The sequence below is a fragment of the Schistocerca gregaria genome, chromosome 9 (assembly GCF_023897955.1).
Source record: "Schistocerca gregaria isolate iqSchGreg1 chromosome 9, iqSchGreg1.2, whole genome shotgun sequence".
Taxonomy (NCBI): Eukaryota; Metazoa; Arthropoda; class Insecta; order Orthoptera; family Acrididae; genus Schistocerca; species Schistocerca gregaria.
The window spans coordinates 120,734,399-120,757,061 of NC_064928.1; the positions used below are offsets into that span (position 1 = coordinate 120,734,399).

At 42.0% G+C, this 22,663-nt stretch overlaps 1 protein-coding gene across 1 annotated transcript in view; it reads right to left on the bottom strand.

Annotated features, from left to right (window-relative positions):
• LOC126292199 (uncharacterized) overlaps nt 1-22,663 on the bottom strand; it is a 154,350-nt gene that overhangs the window by 57,716 nt on the left and 73,971 nt on the right. Inside the window, exon 5 of the mRNA XM_049986052.1 lies at nt 4,538-4,712. Within this exon, the coding sequence (XP_049842009.1) occupies nt 4,538-4,712 (175 nt within the window). The remainder of the gene's footprint in view (nt 1-4,537; nt 4,713-22,663) is intronic.

Consider the following 22,663-nt stretch of genomic DNA (forward strand, 5'->3'; position numbering starts at 1 on the left):
CGATTTTCGTTGCTGAATACAACATTCTTGTCATTAGCACCCCCACACCCCCCAACATGGCACCGTGTGACTTTTGTGTTCACCTGTAAACGATAGGGTGATTAACCTTTAAGTAAGTAAAATGATGTATGCAAATTAACGAAGGTATTGTTGCAATGATAAAACATGTAATTTACAGTCTTCAGAAACAGATACTTTCATATCTTTGCACGAAATTAGTTACTTTTATTTCATGAAAATTTCTACATAATTTGGGAAGATGGATGTAAAACTTTTAATTGTATAACTCTAAAAACTTAATATATATTTAAAAAATGCTGCGACTTACCAAGCGAGAAAGCGCTTGTAGATAGACACAATAGAAAACACACAAACACACACAGAAATTTCAAGCTTTCGCAACCCAAGGTTGCTTCATCAGGAAGGACACACACACACACACACACACACACACACACCAGTCGAGGCGGAAGTACAGAGGCAAAGGTGTTGTTGAGTGAGAAGTGATGTACGAGGGACGGCAACTTGAAATTAGCGGAGGTTGAGGCCTGGTGGGTAACGGGAAGAGAGGATATATTGAAGGGCAAGTTCCGATCTCCAGAGTTCTGATAGATTGTTGTCACACCAGTCACGTCAGTCATGAGACAGTATTAAGTCAATTTTACACAGGTAGTTTGCTGCCGAGCATGTAGTGTATGAAATAAAACTATTTGTGAATGAGAAAAACTGGAACCTATTTCAACCATTTCATGATTCCCATGTGGCGATGCAGTAACATCCAGATGAACCTACGGCAGCATTAAGAAGCAGCAGCTTGGATTACACAAGATACATATTATTAATTTGGTGGAGGATATCCATAATATGGCGTGGTATATTGTTTTTCTTGTGTTAAGCAATGATACACATCCCAAACTTCACCATACAAAAAAATGTTTCGCCACGTTACATTACAGTACAAAAGTCACACGGAGTCACGTTGGGGGCGTAGGGGCCCTAATGACAGGAATGTTGTATATGGCAAGGAAAATCTGAACTGAATGTGCAGAATGGCTGGGTAGGTTATCGTGATCGAGCTGACGAGCTTTTGCTGCCCATAGACCCACACATTAGTGCCGCAAAGCGTCACAAAGTTGACAGTGGACCCCTCGGATAGTATTCCTTACTGATAGTGTGACCTCATGGCGCATACTCTTGATGGACCACCCCATTAGAGTTGAAGAAAATTTTGAACAACACCATGAAGTTGCTTCGGACTGTGTGCTTTTTTGGTCTCTGGGATATCGAATGTTTCCGCTGTGATGATTGCATCTCAGATTCTGGGTCATATCCATATACCTACTTCTCATTGCCTATGTAATCAGTGTTCAGAAAGTTGGGGTTACTGTTCTGACTGTCCAGGATGCCTCATGCACATCAATATCATTAATCAAATAGATAATTAAAGTCAGCATATATCCAGAGGGTACAAGTGTGTATGAATATGTGTGTGAATGTAGTATCAATGTATAATGGTGTTAAAGCAAATGTTATGTGTATGGTTTCATACTATATGTAAGGATATTTTATTAGCCAACATATAAATTGTAAATCTTTCGTGTCCTATTATCTATGTAAGATCATACATGACAAAACCTATTTCTTTTATAATGACTAGAGACAAGGGTGATAAATAAATCAAACCAAATGAAATGAAATGAAGACAGCTGTGTCACAGTACCAGAATTTGCAAATAAGGCAGGAGTAAGAACTGTATTGGCACATTCTATTTTGACAGAAGATTTGAGCATAATGTGTGACTGTGAAATTTGTACCATAACTGCTGACAATGGAGCAGAAGCAACACCATTTGGACACTGCACGAGGCATCCTGGACACTGGTTGCATAGGCAATGAGAAATGGGTATGACCCAACTGTGCACCATGAAGCCACACTGTCACTAAGAAATACTACTGGGGGCCCTCTGTCACCTTCTGGATGCTTTGCGGCACTAATGATGGGGTCTGTTGGCAGCAAAAGCTTGGCAGCTCAATTATGATAGCCCACCTGGCCATTCTGCACGTCCAGTTCCCATTTTCCTTGCTGAATACGACATTTCTGTTGTTAAAGCCCCTATGCAACCGATGGGGCACTGTGCGACTTTTGTCTATTTCCTAAGCTGAAAATACCCCTGAAAGGAACACAATTTGAGTAGAGAAGACATCATGCAGGGTGTGAGGGTCTGCTGATCACAGGAATGGTTCGAGAAGTGTGTGCATTACCAAGGAACTATTTTGAAGGGGACTAGGGTTCTGCATCTCAAAATAAAAAAAAAAAAAAATACTTCTGGCAACCAAAGGGCAATACTTTTTGAACACACATCCTACATTACTAATTCTGTACGGTGATCCAGCCATTCTCCTCTCTCTTCTATACGAAGATAAATCTCTAGCTCTATCCCTAGATACCTTCTCTACTATTTTGTTCAGCTTTTACCACAAGTGATTCATTCATACAATGTTGTCTACTGTTTCATGTGCTATTTTAGCTCTTTCGTTCTTGGCCAAGCCTCTGGTATACAGGAAACAGCTTTCCAATTTCTCGAGCGAGAGCACTGTTACTATTAAGTTGATGTCCTGTTCTATTCAAATATGTCGGCTAAGGCCTATGTCTTGCTAGAAATTGGGTGAATAAACTCGAGGGTAGAATGTACAAGGTGCATCTGAAAAGTTCGGTGAATGATCTCTGAAAATAAAGGAAATAAAATACCTTTACCAGCCTTCAAGGTAATCACCGTTAACTGCAACACAGTTTGACATAGACTGTGAAGCTGTTGGAAAATGTCAACAAATGTTTCTTGTGGAATCACTAGAAGCACTGTAGTCACATTCAATGTCTGCAAACCATAGGCCTTTTGAGCTAATTTAATACAAGGAAACAAAATGTATTCTACTGGTGCCAAATTTGAAGAATAATAAGGGTTCATGATAACTGGGGCCCAAAGCCTTTGTGAAATTTTTAAATGAAATTATTCTCACTGTTGGCTGTTGAAACATTATTTATTGTTATGGCAACTTTGACAAGTTGTTATTTTCAAACACTGTGGGATGTTGTAATAATACAAAGCTATGTCATGCTGTGTAAGAGTTTTTGCAAGAGATGGTGTAAATTTATCAGTTGTTTGATATACCATATATGTTATAGAGCTGGTGAAATAATGATGGGAACATTGAAGTTTAAATTTCACGTAGTAGGTGTCATAACTGGATCACAGCTTTGTATTAACAAGTGGGTCACAACATCGCACAGCACTTAAAAATGACAACATGTCGAAATTTCAATCGCAATAAACAATGTTTATTCAAGTATTTGAAGGCTGGTTATCTTTTCTATCATGAAAAAAAAAAAAGAACCAACAGAGTTGTGGATATCCAATTGTGCAAAACCAAGGTGCTTTGAGCAATTCTACAAGATGTATTTGCTAACAGTTTCTAACAGCTTTACAACTGATATTGGAAGGGTGTTGTAGCTAATGGTAATTACTTTGATGGGCAGTAGAGGTATTTTGTTCGTAATTTATGTTTCCTTTATTTTCTGAGACCATTCACCAAACATGTCAAACACATTTTTTATTTCATCTGAATTCCCTCCCTCACAATGGGGGGTGGGGGTGGAGGTGGGGGGAATCACATGTCATTCTCTTGTACCTGCAATCCAGCTCTCCTGCCATTTTCTTATTACGCATGAAGTGATTTCTTCCTCAGGGTGTGCTCTTTGCCCTAACACACCTATCACCTTTTCTTAGTCTCCTCTTTGTAACCAGTGTTCTTTCTAAATACCTATTCTACAGGGAATATCTCCAATATTATGGAAAAAAGCTACTGCACAAACCATCCTGTGTGTGGAAACCTAAGTAACATGCTGCTCTGTACTCTGCATATGGCTTCTTTTGTATAACTGCCCTATGTGCCCATACACTTGCAACATAACCTACTGGATTGAGAAGTCACCATGACTGAAGCTCAAGGATGTGCTCTTTCAGTAGCACAACACTGCATGCGCATGCGCACATGCACGCACACACAAACCCAGTCATTTCCAGCAGCTCGGACTGGAGTAGCAGAGATGGCTGTCATGTAAGCGCGATGCGCACTTGCTTGTCTCAACATGGATTTGTGCGCGTTTCCTTTTCTGGCGAAGACTTTAACTGAAAGCCAATTTGTAAGTCTCTTTTCACTGTGCCTGTCTGCAACTTAATGTGTCATGTTTATGGCAAGTAACAATCTATTTTTTCCTTGTACTGTTGTTTTAATCAGATGAAATGATCAACGAATAACAGAATATTTTGCAGCGTTTTCCAAAAGCTGCTTTTGTGATGAAGGAAAATAAAATAAAAATCTTGCTCAGTCAACTGCATGCAACGAAGAAGACAATGTTGAGAAATGTTTGATATTAACAGAGAAACAAATCATTAGTGATTTTTTCTTTGACTTATTAAGGTACTCTCATATCAGGAGAAATATATATGAGGAGGCAAATACATTCTTTCATACGTACACTTTTCCCGTCCTTTGATGCATGTATTGTAATCGTCGAGGCGCTGCCAGTGATCGGGCTTATGTGAGAGCCGAGGTACTGGGGGAAGGGTCAACACTATTATTTTTTCTGTGCGTAGTGTCAGCTCTTTCACAACACGTCTCAGTTTTCTCTTCATAAGGTCCATTTTTGTATCCTGGAATCATTTAAAAGTTGTACATTATAATAAGCTTAATACATAGTATATAACATTTAAGATTAAATAATACCTCGGTCCCAACAAAATGTAATTAATTTCTTACATTTTCTGCAGTTGCAATATCATCCACATTTATTAACCAGTCCCCGTAGGATCAAAAACAATAATTGCTATTACCACAATGTAAGTTTTTGCATACTACCACTGAAAAAAAGCTTCAATCAGTTTTCAAATTTAGTGACATGTGTCAAAGTCAGTAAATTTTGTGTTGGAATCAGCTAATTTTGTGTCAAAAGGTTTTTCATTTTTTTATGCTAAATGGACAAGAAATTGGGAAAGTGTCTACATTAAGAGATTGTCCTACTGTCTCACTGTATGTACTTGCTGCAGACAGTGATGATGTGTATAAAGCACCAATTATGATAGACAAAGGCAAGGGAAAGGTAACCACTTACATATAGTGGATTGATGCACGGGGCACAGAAACGCTTAACAGAAAACTGCATTCACGCTAGCTTGTGAGTGCTAGCTCTTTTTCCAGCAATAGTACACACATTCACACCATAACCACACAGACAATACGAATGATGTGACTGATTATCGATGTTTGATCACTGAAAACAGCTGCCAGAGCTGATGGAAGTGGGGAAGGGAAAGAGAAGGACACAAGGAGGGGTAGTGGAAAAGAGGCAGCTCTCTGAACAGATGACTTTGCAGCTGCACAATGAAATGAAAAGAGTACAGAGAGTACACCAGAAAGAAATGTAAGAAGAGGTAGACATGGAAAAACTGAGGAAGGGAAATGAGAGTAAGGTGAAGATGAAGAGAAAGAAGTGGAAGCGAGAGAGAAGGGAGTGGGGTTGGAAAAGAAGGAGAGGAAAAGAGGGGGAGGAAGAGAGGTGGGAGAATTCCCACGTGGTGGTGGTGGTGGTGGTGGTGGTGGTGGTGGCGGTGGTGGGTGGGTGTAGGCGGTGTGGAAGACGAAGAGTGGTGGGGGAAGGTAGTGCATAACCTGGACAGAGGAATGGTGTGGACAGAAGAGAGTAGGGAAAAGGCGATATAAGGCAGTGCCAACAGTTTATCAGAGGTTTACACCAGGAGGATCACGAGAGTGCAGGACGTGTTGGAGTGTGTGTGTGTGTGTGTGTGTGTGTGTGTGTGTGTGTGTGTGTGTGTGTGTGTGACAAGCCTTGCCCTTGGGCTCATCACAAGGGAGTGACCAATGGGATGCAGGATTGGGAGTAGGACTGGAATAGGGACAGGAAAGGACATTCCATAGGTTGGGTGGGTGGCGGAACACTACTTTGGGATATGTGGGAGAGATTTTGAGTAGAATATCCCTCGCTAGGAGAATTTGGGAAGAGCTCGTGTGTATGATATCAGGAGGACGTTGGAAAAGGTAGTGTTCAGTGGCCCCCAAGACCACAGGCAAGAGGACTGTCGTGTACAAGGGCACTGTATACAGTGGTCAACACGGAGACTGACATTAATGGGACAGGAACTGTGAAGATGAGGCGAAGGGGGTGATAAGTGTCTTGAATTTAGGATGGGAGATTACGGACAATAATTTGGAAGTGTTGGTCAACAAAGGCAGAGATTTGTTCTGTGGGAGATTGTACCCAGTCACAATGCATGACCACAGGAACAAAATATCTGATGACAGAATTGTATGTTTATTGTATTATTTCTGCAGTTTATCTTGTTATGGTGGATTTTCCTTCAGGTAAATCAGGAAAACATTCGGCGTGTATGATTTCAGTGAGTGGTATGTTGGACTATGTATCTCCCCATGTTTCAATTTGTGTCACAATGTACTTCACTATGAACAGTAAATTTTGCTTTGTTTTTGTGTGTTTCTTTAGATCTAAATGGGCTGTAAAAGAAATTTAAACAGAAAAATTACTTGATGTGCATCTTCATATTTTTGCACTGCAAAGACTTAGCCATAAAATTTTGGGTGTGCACCTGCATAAATTCAACTTCTTCTAATATTTCGGCTGAATACTGTCTAGCCATATTCAGTGTGAGCAGAGGTGACAGTCGCCTCAGATGGCTGGACGGTATTCAGCCGAAATATCAGAAGAAGTAGTTAAATTTATGCGGCTGCACGCCCAAAATTTTATGGACCAGAAAGTTTACTTGTTTGCTAGCTACAATATGTATTTGAATACCAGAAGTTCTTCCCAGTTTTTTGTTTCTGATAGTTAATATTAAATTAAAGTTCTTCTGTACATTCATATTTCACACTAGCCATGTCAAAATATGTACATTTAAAGTAAAGTAGGAAGTCCAAAAAACTTAAAAATGTTTTCGAATATGAACTATATATTTGAACACAAGAGTTATAATTTCAAAAAACCACATATTTTAGCCAGTCCACTCGTAATGGCAGCTCCATACAAAAATTTTATAAAAATATATAGCCAATGTCCAGGGAATGTTTAATAAAGTATTGTACAAAAATTTGAAATAAATTAGTCAAGCACTTTGAGATGTTTCTTATTTCCATATTATTATATACATAGTAACACAGCAACACTGTTTCTGGGTGCAAAAATAAGTTTTCGAAGCTACTGCTCAACACAGACTGTAATACAACCAAGCTCAACACAGGTGTGTCACAACTGTATTCTAGAACACGAGAAGAGGACTAGTACTGAAAAAGCAGCGCAGTGCCTGTACTTCATTGCTACACAGCAAGCAGACCTATAGCAAAGAGTACAAACAATGTAGTACAATGGCACACAGAATGTTGGTCTGCAAACTCTAAATACGCAATATCTGAGCTCTGCCACTTCAACGTGTGCTAGTTCTGATGATAAATGTGTAGGCAGGAAAAAACGTTTGTAGCTCAGACACCTCAGTTCTGACAAGACTACAGACACCTCTGTTTCTACATCTGCATCTACATGAATACTCTGCAAATCACATTTAAGTGCCTGGCAGAGGTTTCATCAAACTACCTTCACAATTCTCTATTATTTCAATCTCGTACAGCACACGGAAAGAATGAACACCTATATCTTTCCGTACGACCTCTGATTTCCCTTATTTTATCATGGTGATCGTTCTGCCCTATATAGGTCGGTGTCAACAAAATAATTTCGCATTCGGAGGAGAAGGTTGGTGATTGGAATTTCCTGAGAAGATTCCGTCGCAACGAAAAACCTCTTTCTTTTAATGATTTCCAGCCCAAATCCTGTATCATTTCTGTGACACTCTCTCCCATATTTCGTGATAATACAAAACGTGCTGCCTTTCTTTGAACTTTTTTGATGTACTCCATCAGTCCTACCTGGTAAGCATCCCACACTGTGAACAGTATTATAAAAGAACATAGACAAGCATAATGTAGGCAGTCTCCTTAGTAAGTCTGTTACATTTTCTTAGTGTCCTGCCAGTAAAACACAGCCTTTGGTAAGCCTTCTCCACAACATTTTCTGTTTTCTTTTCAATTTAAGTTGTTCGTAATTGTAATACCTAGGTATTCAGTTGAATTTACAGCTTTTAGATTAGACTGATTTATCATGTAACCAAAGTTTAACGAGTTCCTTTTAGCATTCATGTGGATGACCTCACACTTTTCGTTACTTAGGATGAACTGCCACTTTTCCCACCACTCAGATATTTTTTCCAAAGTCATTTTGCAGTTTGTTTTGATCTTCTGATGATTTTATTGGTCAATAAACGACGGTTTCATCTGCAAACAACCGAAGATGGCTGCTCAGATTGTCTCCCAAATTGTTTATATAGATAAGAAACAGGAAAGGGCCTATAACACTACCTTGGCGAACGCCTGAAATCACTTCTGTTTTACTCGATGACTTTTCATCAATTACTACTAACTGCGACCTCTCTGACAGGAAACTGCATATCCAGTCACATAAATGAGACGATATTCCATAAACATGCGATTTTACGAGGGCCATCCACAAAGTACATTATGTTTTGGAATTAAAAATAAATAAAGTATTGGAATTTTTAATTATATACAGATAAAAGCCACACTTAAATACTACTTTTCTACATAGTTGCCATTTAAATTAAGGCACTTATCGTAGCGATGGACGAGCTTAGAAATTCCTTTGGCGTAAAATTCGGCTGCCTGCGCCTTCAACCACGTGGTTACCTCTTCTTGAAGCTGTGCGTCATCATCAAAACGCTGCATAGCCAACCACTTCTTCATTGCTGGGAATAAGCAGAAGTCGCTCGGAGCCAGGTCGGGACTGTACGGCGGATGAGGAAACAACTCCTACTTAAAAGATTCGAGAACTTCACGAGTGGCATTTGCCATGTGGGCCCGGGCGTTGTCGTGAATCAGCAAGATCTTTGAGCCCAACTTTCCCCTGCGCTTGTTTTGTATTGCTCTTCTGAGGTTGTGCAGAGTTTGGCAATACCTTTGAGAGTTTATTGTAGTGCCTCTTTCCAGGAAATCCACAAAAATCACACCTTTTCTGTCCCAAAAGACAGTCGCCATCACCATCCTTGCCAACATTGTCTGCATGCATTTCTTGGGTTTTTGGGGGGAATTTGTGTGCCCCCACTGCATTGACTGCAATTTTGTCTCGCAGTTCACATGCTTAACCCATGTTTCGTCACCAGTAACGATGCGATCGAGTAATGAGTCGCCATCTTTCTCGTAAGCGTCCAAAAACGTTAACGCTGCAGCCATTCGCTGATTTTTGTGAATCTCTGTCAAGATTTTTGGTATCCATCTTGCACAAAACTTGTCGTAACCAAGCTTTTCGGTACTGGTGCAACAAACTTCGTGAAATTTGTGGAAAACTCATAGAGAGTTCCGTTATTGTGAAATTACGGTTTTCACGGACCACGGCATCGACTTTTTCGACAAGTTCGGCAGTCACTATGCTGGGTCTTTCACTTCGCTCTTCGTCGTGAACGTTAGTTCGGCCATTTTTAAATTTCATGACCCATTGACGCACTCCACCTTCAGCGATTATGTTTTCGCCATACACTTCACAAAGCTGCCGATAGATTTCTACCAGTGTACAGTTTTTTGCAGCCAGAAACTGTATTACAGCACCCACTTCACACTTCGCGGCATTTTCAATTAACACTGACATTTCAAACTGTCACAGTAACTCAATGGAGTACAGCACGAACTTCTCACTAGCACGGCAGGATGCCGACTGAGCGGTTGAACGCCATGACACCAAGATGGCCGCGCTAGCCCCGCCCCTAATGGACACAAACGAAAACGTAATGTACTTTGTGGATAGCCCTCGTACTATGAGCCGCTTGTGTGGTACAGTGTCAAAAGCCTTCTAGAAATCCAGGAATACGGAATCAATCTGAAATCCCTTGTCAATAGCACTCAGCACTTCATGTGAATAAAGAGCTAGTGGTGTTTCACAGGAACAATGTTTTCTAAACCCATGTTGACTGTGTGTCAATAGACCATTTCCTTCGAGGTAATTCATAATGTTCAAACACAATATACACTACTGGCCATTAAAATTGCTACACCAAGATAAACGGGTATTCATTGGACAAATATATTATACTAGAACTAACATGCAATTCCATTTTCATGTCATTTGGGTGCATTGATCCTGAGAAATCAGTACCCAAAACAATCACCTCTGGCCGTAATAACAACCTTGATACGCCTGGGCACTGAGTCAAACAGAGCTTGGACGGCGTGTACAGGTACAGCTGCCTATGTAGCTTCACCACGATACCATAGTTCATCAAGAGTGGTGAGTGGCGTATTGTCACGAGCCAGTTGCTCGGCCACCATTACCAGATGTTTTAAATTGGTGGGAGATCTGGAGAATGTGCAGGCCAGGGCAGCAGTCAAACAGTTTCTGTACCCAGAAAGGCCCATACAGGACCTGCAACATTATGTCATGCATTATCCCGCTGAAATGTAGGGTTTTGCAGGGATCGAATGAAGGGTAGAGCCACGGGTCGTAACACATGTGATATGTAATGTCCACTGTTCAAAGTGCCATCAATACGAACAAGAGGTGACCAAGACGTGTAACCAATGGCACCCCATACCAACACGCCGGGTGATACGCCAGTATGGTGATGACGAATACACGCTTCCAATGTGTGTTCACCGCGAAGTGGCCAAACACAGATGCAACAATCATGATGCTGTAAACAGAATCTGGATTCACCAAAAAAAAAAAAACGATGTTTTGCCATTCGTACACCCACGTTCGTCGTCGAGTATACCATCGCAGTCTACAACCCGACCTTTATCAAATCCGGAAATGTGATGGTACGCATTTCTCCTCCTTACACGAGACATAACAACGTTTCACCAGGAAACACCGGTCAACTGCTGTTTGTATACAAGAAATCGGTTGAAAACTTTCCTCATTTCAGCACGTTGTAGGTGACGCCACTGGTGCCAAACTTGTGTGAACGCTCTGAAAAGCTAATCATTTGCATATCACAACATCATCTTCCTGTCGGTTAAATTTCTCGTCTGTAGCATGTCATCTTCGTGGCACAGCAATTTTAATGGACAATAGTGTATGTTCTAAAATCCTGCTGCTTATCGACATTAACGATATGGGCCTGTTTAAGCAAAAGACAAATGATTGCCTAACCTGCAACAATCACATGATATTTGGCTTTAAATACTCCTGTTTCGTCAGCGTGTCTGTTCATTCTGTCTACATCACTGACCCCAGTGGAATGACAGTTTCACAAGTTATAGGTTAGCACTGATGGCTAAACATGATGTGCTGCTTGCAGCCAGTCTGTTGTGGGTGAACTTCATCACTCCACAGCATTGATCCTGATAGATCGTAGCCCTGACTGATAGAAGAACGCTGACCTAAGGGCCTTTCTCCTCTGGTGGAATGCCATCTTCCTTCAACATACTAAAACTGCAGTCAGGATCTGACATTGAGTTTTTGAAAAATCTGCAAAAAGAATACAGGAGGTATGACAAGAGTTTGAGAAGCCAATACAAAAGCAATGGAAAGGCGCGAGCAAGTCAGCTTCCACGTTTCAGAGTTGGTTACCAAGCTGTGCATGACGAATGGGGAAAAAAAAAAATCAAGAAATTTTTAATGAAATACAGTGATCCACATCGGATTACTGAGATGACCTCTCAGGTTAATATGAAGATACAGTTACCTACCAAAACACTGATTATATGTATCAGTAGAGTGAAGTCCTTTGATGGTGCGATAGACACATTACTGCAAATTCCTTAACGTTAGTGCAGCAGAACAAGAAAGTGGGGAAGGTTAAGAAGAACGCACTGCCAAATACTTGTGCTACACACAGGACACTGGATGAATTTAAATCGAGGAACTAATTTTACACTGTACTTTTCCATGCTTTTTCCCCTTTCCTATGCAGTATTACATTTTATATTGCATGTTAGGGATTAATAAGAAATTAGGGTAAGTCACTTATTGGTGTTAGGGGGAATTCTTCTGAAGAAGGAAGGGGAATTGATGGGCATTCCTTTCTGCTAGGTGAAATGATGGGAGGGACACCCCAATGAAGTACTGTATTCGTGACGCTGCTACATGTCATTGGAGAAGCGGGAAGTGCCATCCTGAATTAATCATTGAATGCCAGGATGTTACTTTCCAAACAAGCAGACACATTGCTAACTAGACATCACTGGATACTAGGACAAACTTTCAAGATATGAAAAGTTAGAGACAAGATTCGCAGACAGCTAGAGGGATTCAGGGAATTGCACAAGATGGCACAGAAAGAAGCTGTTGACTCTGAGATTAATGGCAAATACACGTGGTTGCAACTGTCGTTGTACGACAAGTTAAGAACACAGATAATGCAAATAAAAGAGGTAGTACTGCAGATAGTTGTACGCAGAAAGAGGTGGTGGGTCAATGCAAGTGGGATCTAGGTATAAGCCTTATTTGCGACAGCAAACAAAAGAAGATGTGATTGAAGTGCAAGATACAGTGTGCAACCTATTGAGGAGTCTCATACCACTCAACCAACGAACCTGGAACGTAATGTACTGACCAGTATTAGAGCCATACCCGAGGCACCTGAAGAGCTCATAGGATATGTACACAATACAGTAGCAACAGTCAATAATAACCTGGTGGTCATTTAGAAATGACCATCTCTAGACTGTTACAGATACTGGTGGTCAGTGTTAATGAAGCTACACGTCAAATACAAGAGTGCTAGAATGCAAGAGGCCATTCATCAAGCAGTAGTGGGCAATTAAGTTTGGCGTTGATGCCGCCTGACAATTTTTGGAAGGATTACATGACTCACAGAGAGATTTTCCAATGGACCTACAGCATGCAGTTGAGCTGATGCAACAATGGATAAGATGAGATTAATGATATCAAACTGATATCTGGTAATGAATCACTCATGTTATCAATGGTTAGCTGGTTGGTTGGATGATTAAAGGAATCAAAGTACTAGTCACCAGCCCCTTTTTCCTCAAACTCAAAGGTCTCCATCATGGAACATCAGAGATGACCTACTGCACAAAACCTGAGGAAAGAAAATCCAAAGGTCAATGAAGGCTAGACAAGGAACAAAAAAGAAGAAAGAGGGAATATAGGAAGAAAGGCAGGTGAGATGCCCTATCTAGGGCATGACCCGAAGGCCCCGAAAGCGAGGGAACATACATCCCCCTAACGCACGCCACTTACCAGAGGTACACTATGGGATCAAAAGTATCTGGACACCTGGTTGAAAATGATTTACAAGTTTGTGGCGCCCTTCATTAGTAACGATGGAACTACATATGGCTTTGGCCCACCCTTAGCCTTGATGACAGCTTCCACTCTCGCAGGCATATGTTCAATCAGGTCCTGATAGGTTTACTGGGGAATGGCAGCTCATTTTTCACGGAGTGCTGCACTTAAAAGAGGTATTGATGTCGGTCGATGAGGCCTGGCACGAAGTTGGTGATCCAAAATGTCCCAAAGGTGTTCTATAGGATTCAGGTCAGGACTCTGTGCAAGCCAGTCCATTACAGGGATATTATTGTCGTGTAACCACTCCACCACAGGCTGTGCATTATGAATAGGTGCTTGATCGTGTTGGAAGATGCAATCACCATCCCCGAATCGCTCTTTGACAGTGGGAAGCAAGAAGGTGCTTAAAACATCAATGTAATTGTGATAGTGCCATGCAAAACAACATGAAAAACACTACCACACCATAACACTGCTGCCTCCAAATTTTACTGTTGGAACTACACACAATGGCAGATGACGTTCACCGAGCATTTGCCATACCCCCACCCTGCCATCGGATTGCCGGTCCACCCAACTTTTTTCCACTGTTCAATCGTCCAATATTTATGCTCCTTACACCAAATGAGGCACTGTTTGGAATTTCTCGGTGTGATGTGTGGCTTGTGTGCAGCCGCTTGACCATGAAACCCTAGTTTCCTCACCTCACGGTTAACTGTCATAGAACTTGCAGTGGATCCTGATGCAGTTTGGATAGATATGTGCCTATTACACATTACGACCCTATTCAAATATCGGTGGTCTCTGTCAGTCAACAGACGAGGTCGGCCTGTACGCTTTTGCACTGTATGTGTCCCTTCACGTTTCCACTTCATTATCACATGGGAAACAGTGGACCTAGGGGTGTTTAGGAGTGTGGATATCTTGTGTACCGAAACATGACACAAGTGACACCAAAACACCTGACCACGTTTAAAGTCCGTGAGTTCCGCAAAGTGCCTCATTTTGCTCTCTCACGATGTCGCAGTAGGTGGCAGCACAATGCAACTAATATGAAAAATGTAAAATCACTCAGAAATTGGCTAGGTAAGACTATCAACACAGACAGGGCAGGAGAAGCACGGATCGACATAAGATGAACAAGTCAAAAAGACCATGTGTGAGGGTGGGAGGAAAGGTAAAAGAACAGATAGTGTGTGGGCTGGGGTGGACCATCAAGCTCAGACAGCCGCAACCCAATCAGGGCAGAAGGGGCAATAGAGTATTCTGCCAACCCCTCAATGGGATGATAAGGTTAAGTGGCCCCTCCTCAAAGGGATTGGGAAAAGCTCTATTCATGAATAAAACATAAAACTAGGTCAGCCACTGAGGCATTGTCTCCTAATATCAGATGTAGTGAGTCAGGAATATTAATAAGAGTCTGCATCAGGGCAGCTAGATTGGGATAGTCCAGCAAGATGTGGACCACTGTCAAAGGGGATCCAAAATGACAGTGGGGTGGGTCCTTGCATGATGGAGGAGATGACTGAGTCACGCAAATGTGGCTGATGTGGATCAGGCAAAGGATGGTAGAGTCCTTGTGAGAAGCCAGCATGGAGAACCTCCACAATTTTGAAGTCTCCTCCATCACCCATTCATTCCATATTTCAGATCCCTAAAACTTGACATCGTAATACCGATCAGAGGTCTGTTTCCAAATTATTTATATCAAGAGTTAGATTACTGGTAGCCAGTTCGGCTAACGTATCAACAAGTTCATTCCCCGGGACCCCAATGTGACCCACGTGACTCGGAGCATCTACACCGTTCACGGGTATATAGGGAATCCTGGATAACTGTGACCGAGTAATGGTGAGGGTAACACTGGTCAAGAGCTTGCAAGTTGCTACACGTGAGAAAGGACTCACCAGTGCTGGAATGGCTGTCTGGCAATGAGCGCAGTTCGGTATGTATGTACGAATGCATGTTTTCACGGCGATATTCATTAATAATATATTCTTGCGTTTCAAGTCACATCAACAGGTTACCTAATCACCAGCTTTTGGACGAGATCTCCTCTGCCATTGTCACACGTACTTACATAGCCACACCGCCATCAGTGATGTCACTGGTGTCTAGTCCCACGCCTGCTCCATCTCCCCGATCATGGGATCCCAAGCCTTACTCAGCCGCAATCAGTCATCTTTATAGAGGGTGTTGACTGATATTTTGATCTCTATTGCTTCATGTATTACACTATTCCAGAAGCCGTTGGTCCCTTTAGTAATAGAAGTATCATCAGATGCCATTCAGTGTTGACCCTTGTATCGACCCTCGTATACAAGCTTTTGTTTATTTTGTTTAGAACAGCTCAGTGTCTGTTAGACCGCCAGTGAGAGCGCACCGCGAGTTCCAGCTGCTAATAAGGAGAGTACACTGTTTGTTTATTACATATTTGTACGAGCTTCAAATAGGAGCGACTTCAGTAATGGATAGGAACTGTGATTGCTGTGTACAGATGCGTTCACAGCTGCAGGCAGTTTTTGCTTCCGTCATGCAGCTTGAGGCTGCTGCCAAGGGGCATCACTGTGTGGGGCTGGATGCGAGAATGCGAGGGACATCAAGTGTGTCCCACGTGTCCGCTGACGCTGATCGGTCCACTGCTATGGCTGCCCCGGGTACTGCCTGCATTGAGATTGACCCCTCACCCGTGGTCGAGTGGGAGATCATTCCAAAGTCTGGCAGTCAATTAAAGACTTTCCAAGGGGCCGATCGTAGGGCCTCCCCAGTTCATTTGACAAACAGGTTTCGGGCATCATCTACGGCTGAGGAAATCTCCAAGACAGATACAGTTGTTCACCCTATTCCAGAGGAAGCTTCTCGGCCCACAAGGTGTGGGCATTCACAGAGGGAGGTTTGCTGGTAGTTGGGAGCTCCAACGTTAGGTGCGTGATGGGGCCCCTTAGGGACATGGCTGCCAAGTAGGGGAAGGAAGCAAGTGCGCACTCCATGTGCATATGAGGGGGAGTCATTCCAGATGTGGAAAACATGCTTCCGGGTGCCATGCAGAGTACAGGGTGCAGCCAACTGCAGGTGGTGGCCCGTGTCGGTACCAATGACGTGTGTCGCTCTGGATTGGAGGAGATTCTCTCTGGGTTTCGGGTAGCTAGCAGAAATGGTAAAGACTCCCAGTCTTGCTTGTGAAATTAAGGTGAAGCTCACCATCTGGAGCATTGTCGACAGAACTGCCTGTGGTCCTTTGGTGCAGAGCCAAGTGGAGGGTCTCAATCAGAGGCTCAGGCGGTTCTGTGACCGTGTAGGCTGCTGATTCCGTGACTTGCGCCATCGAGTTCCGCTTAATAGGTCAGGAGTCCACTACACACAGGAAGTGGCTACATGGGTAGTGGGGGCTGTGTGGAAGGGACTGGGCGGTTTTTTAGGTTAGAGGGTCTTGGGGAACCACAGAAATGGCATCCATCTAAAAGGGGCAAGTAAAACACAGTCAGGTAGTTGTAGAATTGATCGGTATTGTAGTTGTAAATTATTATATCTGTGCTGGGGAAGAATCAGAGCTCCACGCACTAATAGAAAGCACTGAAGGTCAAATAGTTATAGGTACGGAAAGCTGGCTTAAGCCGGAAATTAGTTCAGCCAAAATGTTTTCAAACACCCAAACAGTGTTCAGAAAGGATAGATTAAATACAGTTGGTGGTGGAGTATTTATTGCTGTCAGAAGTAGTTTATCTTGTACTGGAGTTGAAGTACATGGTTCCTGTGAAATAGTACGGGTAGAGGTTATACAGGTACTTGACAATCGGACTAAACTATTAATGGGATCGTTTTACTCAGAAGATATAGTTGCTAAACAAATCAAAGAAAACCTGAGCCTCATTTCAAATAGGTACCCCACTCATACAATTATGGTCTTTGGTGACTTCAATCTTCCCTCAATATACTGAATAATTATGCAGTTAAAGCTGGCAGCAGGCATAAAACATCATTCGAAATTGTATTGAATGTTTTCTCAGAAAATTATTTTTATCAATTAGTTCATGAGCCCACTCGAAGTGTAAATGGTTGCGAAAGCACACTTGACCTCACAGCAGCAAATAATCCTGGACTAATAGGGGGTATCATGACGAATACAGGGATTAGTGACCAAAAGGCAGTTGCTGCTAGGCTAAATACAATAACACCCACAACCGCAAAAAAGAAATGCAAAGTACATTTACTTAAAAAAGCTGATAAAAATGCTCTTAACGCCTTTTTAAGAGACGATCTTCACTTCTTCCGATCTGATCATGTAAGCTTAGAAAAGATTTGGAATAATTTCAAAGAGATAGTATTGATGGCAATTGAGAGATATATACCACATAAATTAATAAGCGATGGTACTGATCTCCCATGGTACACTAAATGCGTCAGATCGCTGTTGGAGAAGCAACAAAAAAACGTGCCAAATTTAAAAGAACACAAAATCCCCAAGATTGGCAAAGTTTTGCAGAAGTTCAAAATATAGCACATACTTCAATGTGAGATGCTTTTAATAATTTCCACAACGAAACTCTTGTCTCAGAATCTGGCAGAAAACCCAGGGTGATTCTGGTCATGCATAAAACACACCAGTCGCAAGAAGCAATCAATACCTCCACTATGAAATGACAACGGTGAAGTCAATGAGAACAGTGCTATTAAAGCAGAGTTATTAAACATGGTTTTCCAAAACTCCTTCACCAAAGATGACAAATTAAATATTCCTGAATTCCAATCAAAAACAACTGCCAAGATAAGAAACATAGAAGTAGATATCCTCGGTGTAGCAAAGCAGCTTAAATCACTTAATAAAGGCAAGGCCTCCGCTCCAGATTGTATACCAGTCAGGTTCCTCTCAGAGTATGCTCCATGCATTTATATGCAGATATATACAACCAATCGCTCACAGAAAGATCTGTACCTGAAGATCGAAAAATTACTCAAGTCACACCTATACCCAAAAAGTGAATAGGAGTAATCCGCTGAATTACAAGAAAACAATTTATTGTCACACAGTCAGCAACTGTGGCTTATTAAACGGATAGTGCGGTAATTTTCACACCTGTCAGCACCTGCTTTCTTTGAAATTGGTATTATTATATTCTTCTTGACATCTGAGGGTATTTCACCTGTCTCATGACTGTTGCTCACCAGATGGAAGAGTTTGTTATGGTTGGCTCTCCCAAGGATATCAGTAATTCTAACTTGGTTTCAGATAAAGCACAGTTTAAACAGAGTTTGAAAGACCTTTTTATAGGCAACTCCTCCTACTGTGTAGATGAATATCTTAACAGACACTGTCAAGCCAGCTTAAGTAAAAATGTCTGTTAGATTTCAGTTTTGACAGCACTTGGTCACAACAGTCAAGATTAGGTATTTTGTGTATGCTAAATTTATTAATAGTGCATAACAATGTCTCAATCCGACAGTGTGTTAATTGTGTAAATATTATCCGTTCCAGTTTACCGCATTGCATCCACCTATTTCGACAATCCCCTGACAAATTATCAGGGTAGTAAGTATTATATTCAAATGTTTTATGTTATACTTTCTGACATGTTCCATACCCACGAGAATCATCTCATTTTTTGGGTGTATGGAATGAAAACTGAATCTAATCTAACAGAATGTTCTCTATTTTCAGGGCCTTGTTTCACCTTAGGTCTTTCAGTGCTCTGTCAAATTCTTCATGCAGTATCATATCTCCTATCTCAGTTTCATCTACGTCCTCTTATATTTCCATAATATTGCCCTCAAGTTCACCTCCCTTGTATCAACCCTCTATATACTTCTTCCACCTCTCTGCTTTTGCCTTCTTTGCTTAGGACTGGTTTACTGTCTGAGTTCTTTATATTTATACAGGTGGTCCTCTTTTCTCCAAAGGTCTCTTCAATTTTCCTGTAGGAGGCATCTATCTTACCCCTAATGATATATGCTTCTACATCCTTACATTTGTCCTCGATAGCCATTCCCGATTAGCCATTTTGCACTTCCTGTTGATCTCATTTATGAGACGTTTGTATTCCCTTTTGCCTGTGTTTTTGTACTTTCTCTTTTCATCAATTAAATTCAACATCTCTTGTGTTACACAAGAATTTCTACTAGCCCTCTTCTTTTTATCTACTTGATCCTCTGCCGCCTTCAGTATTTCACTTCTCAAAACTATCCACTCTTCTTCTACTGTGTTCCTTTCCCCCGATCTTGTCAATCGTTACCTAATGCTCCCTCTGGAGCTCTTTACAACCTGTTGTTCTTTCAGTTTATCCAGGTCTCATTTCCTCAAATTCCTGCCTTTTTGCAGTTTATTCAGTTTTATTCTACAGTTCATAAACAAATTGTTGTCAGAGTCCACATCTGCCCCTGGAAATGTCTTACAGTTTAAAACCTGGTTCCTAAATATCTGTTTAACCTTTATACAATCAATCTGAAACTTTCTGGTGTCTCCAGGTCTCTTCCATGTACACAACCTTCTTTCATGATTCTTAAACCAAGTGTTTTAGCTATTATTACATTATGCTCTGTGCAAATTCCACCAAGCACCTTCCTCTTTCATTCCTTTCCCCCAGTCCATATTCACCTTTTTTTCCTTCTCTTCCCTTGTTACTACAGAATTCCAGTCACCCCTTGACTACCTGAATAATTTCTTTTATCTTGTGATACATTTCTTCAATCTCTTCACCAGCTGCAGAGCTAGTTTGCATATAAACTTTTACTACTATGATGGGTGTGGGATTCGTGTTTATCTTGGCTACGACAAGGCATTCACTATGCTATTTGTACTACCTAATCCTCATTCCTATTTTTTATTCATTATTAAAGCTACTCCTGGATTACCCCTATTTGGTTTTGTATTTATTGCCCTGTGTTCACCTGGCAGAAGCCTTGACCTCCTGCCACCTAACTTCATGAAGTGCCACTGTATCTATATTTTACCCAGGACAATGCCATCGTCATTTAACCACACAGTAGGCCTGCATGCCAATGACAAAAATTACAGCTGTAGTTTCTCATTGCTTTCAGCTATTCACAGTACCAACACAGCAGAGCTGCTTTGGCTGATGTTACAAGGCTATTTCAGTCAATCATCCAGACTGTTGTTCCTGCTACTACTGAAAAGGCTGCTGCCCTTCTTCAGAAACCACATTTTCTGGCCTCTCAACAGATACCCCTCTGTTGTGGTTGCACCTACAATATGGCTATCTGTATTGGTGAAGCACGCAAGCCTCCCCACCAACATCAAGGTCCATGGTTCATGGGGGGACATTGGCAGTGAAGTCACTAAACATTAGGAAAGGTTCTGAGACACTTCACCAAGGGGAGGGAGGTAAACACTGCAGATGGTAATATCTCGAAACACCCTTACTCGAACAGCTACAGCTGCCAAAGGTTTATTAAGAGGCACAAGTTTGCTATATAAAATATCCAGAACATAAATGCAAACACTGTCTGACAACCTGTCATAGGCAGCATGATTCTCATAATGTTTCCAGTATCCACGAAAGGCACGGTCTGTTTTGCTGGAAACCAAGTCTCCTGAGACCAAGCGCTCAGAAGATGTAGCCCAGCCAGGTGGTGGAGAAAAACAGCAACAGTTCCACTGGAGAATAATGCTGTCGATGTACTGCGAGGCCATGAAGGGATCAAGGAGGTGGATTATGCCTTGGATCACCTGCTGCTTCAGGTGAGGGGTTAAGGCATACACAAACATTGTTTGTTGCAACCTGGGGAATAAGGGGTCACCAGAATCTGTCTCGGCCACAGCAGTGGAACAGGCGGAATCTGATGGCATGGAGAAACCTCCTTCTTGGAGAACTTTTCCTTATCTTTGGATGATTGCAAGAGCTTCTCTGAACCAGTTTCCAGTAATAATGATGATTACAAAGCCCTGCAACTAGCAGTCTGTGGCACCTTCAGCAATGGCTGGTACACAGTTGTAGACTGGCACGAGCCTTGGAAAGAAGTGTCCCGAGGAATCCCTTCCTGGCGAGAGAAGCTGGAGGAAGGCGATTTGCCTCCAGCTGGGAGATGAGGACCAATGTCCTCAGTGGGTGGGAAATCACTGATCCTGAAGCAACTAAGGGGGAAGCAGGAAGAGGAGAGATCCAACCATAGTGAAGGGGGAAGGGCGGAGAGGCAGGCTTGTTCGAGCAGCCCTGAGGGCCCACTGTTGGAGGTATGACAGGTACAAGTACTGTCATTAAAGGGGGCAATGCCATCGTAGCTGTAGTGTATGACACATTTATATGAGGTTTGGAACTAAAATACGGGCAACTATTTATTCACAACTAATACAAAAGAGTTACATGTTTGCACCTGTTACTGTCCTTAAAAGTAGTCACCAGCATTATGTAGAACCCATTACCAGCAGTGTGGAAGGCATAGTATACTGTTAGCAGAGCTTGTTCTGTATGTGATGCAAATGGAGTAGTTTAAGTTATGGTGATTCTCGTGTACGGCTGTGATGGTGTTATCCTAATGCATTGCATTCCTCCATGGCAGACTGTCAATGCACAGTATTACTGTCCATTTGTGGAGCATCATCTGCAATCAGCTTTGCGAAAGAAGCGGAGACTCTTTCTGCGCAACCCACCCATCATTTTGCACGACAATGTGTGGGCGCATACAGCACAAGCTGTGGCTGCTCTGTTTGGTCTATGGGACTGGGAAGTATTGTACTGTCCACCATACTCCCCGGACTTAAGTCCTTGCGACTTTGATTTGATTCCGAAGATGAAGGAAGCACTTCGTGGGAGATTCGACAGGCAGTAGACCGCTCCATTCGCACCATCAACATAATAGGCTTTGCTAACGGTGTACTACGCCTTCCACATCACCGGCAACGGGTTCTACACAATGCTGGTGACTACTTTGAAGGACAGTAACGGGTGCAAACATTTAACACTTTTGTATCGGTTGTGAATAAATAGTTGCCACTATTTAAGTTCCAACCCTCGTACATGCTAGATGCAACCGCTCATACTTCTTGGTCTCTTGATAAGGTCTTTCTGGAAAACGGTGCAATCTGACAAGCAGCGAGAATAGTGCTTTTCACTGTTCACACAGATGGAGGGGCAGCAGAAGGAGCATTCGCATGTAGCGGCCATTCACAATATCAGATAAGGCTAGCATCGCAGTGCGAAGATGAGTACCCGAATTTCAACCACTTTAAGCATTTTCATTTAGCCCCTTATGAACATGCCAGAAAACGTGCACCCCATAGCACCAAGTTGGTGAATAGCTCGTCATCAG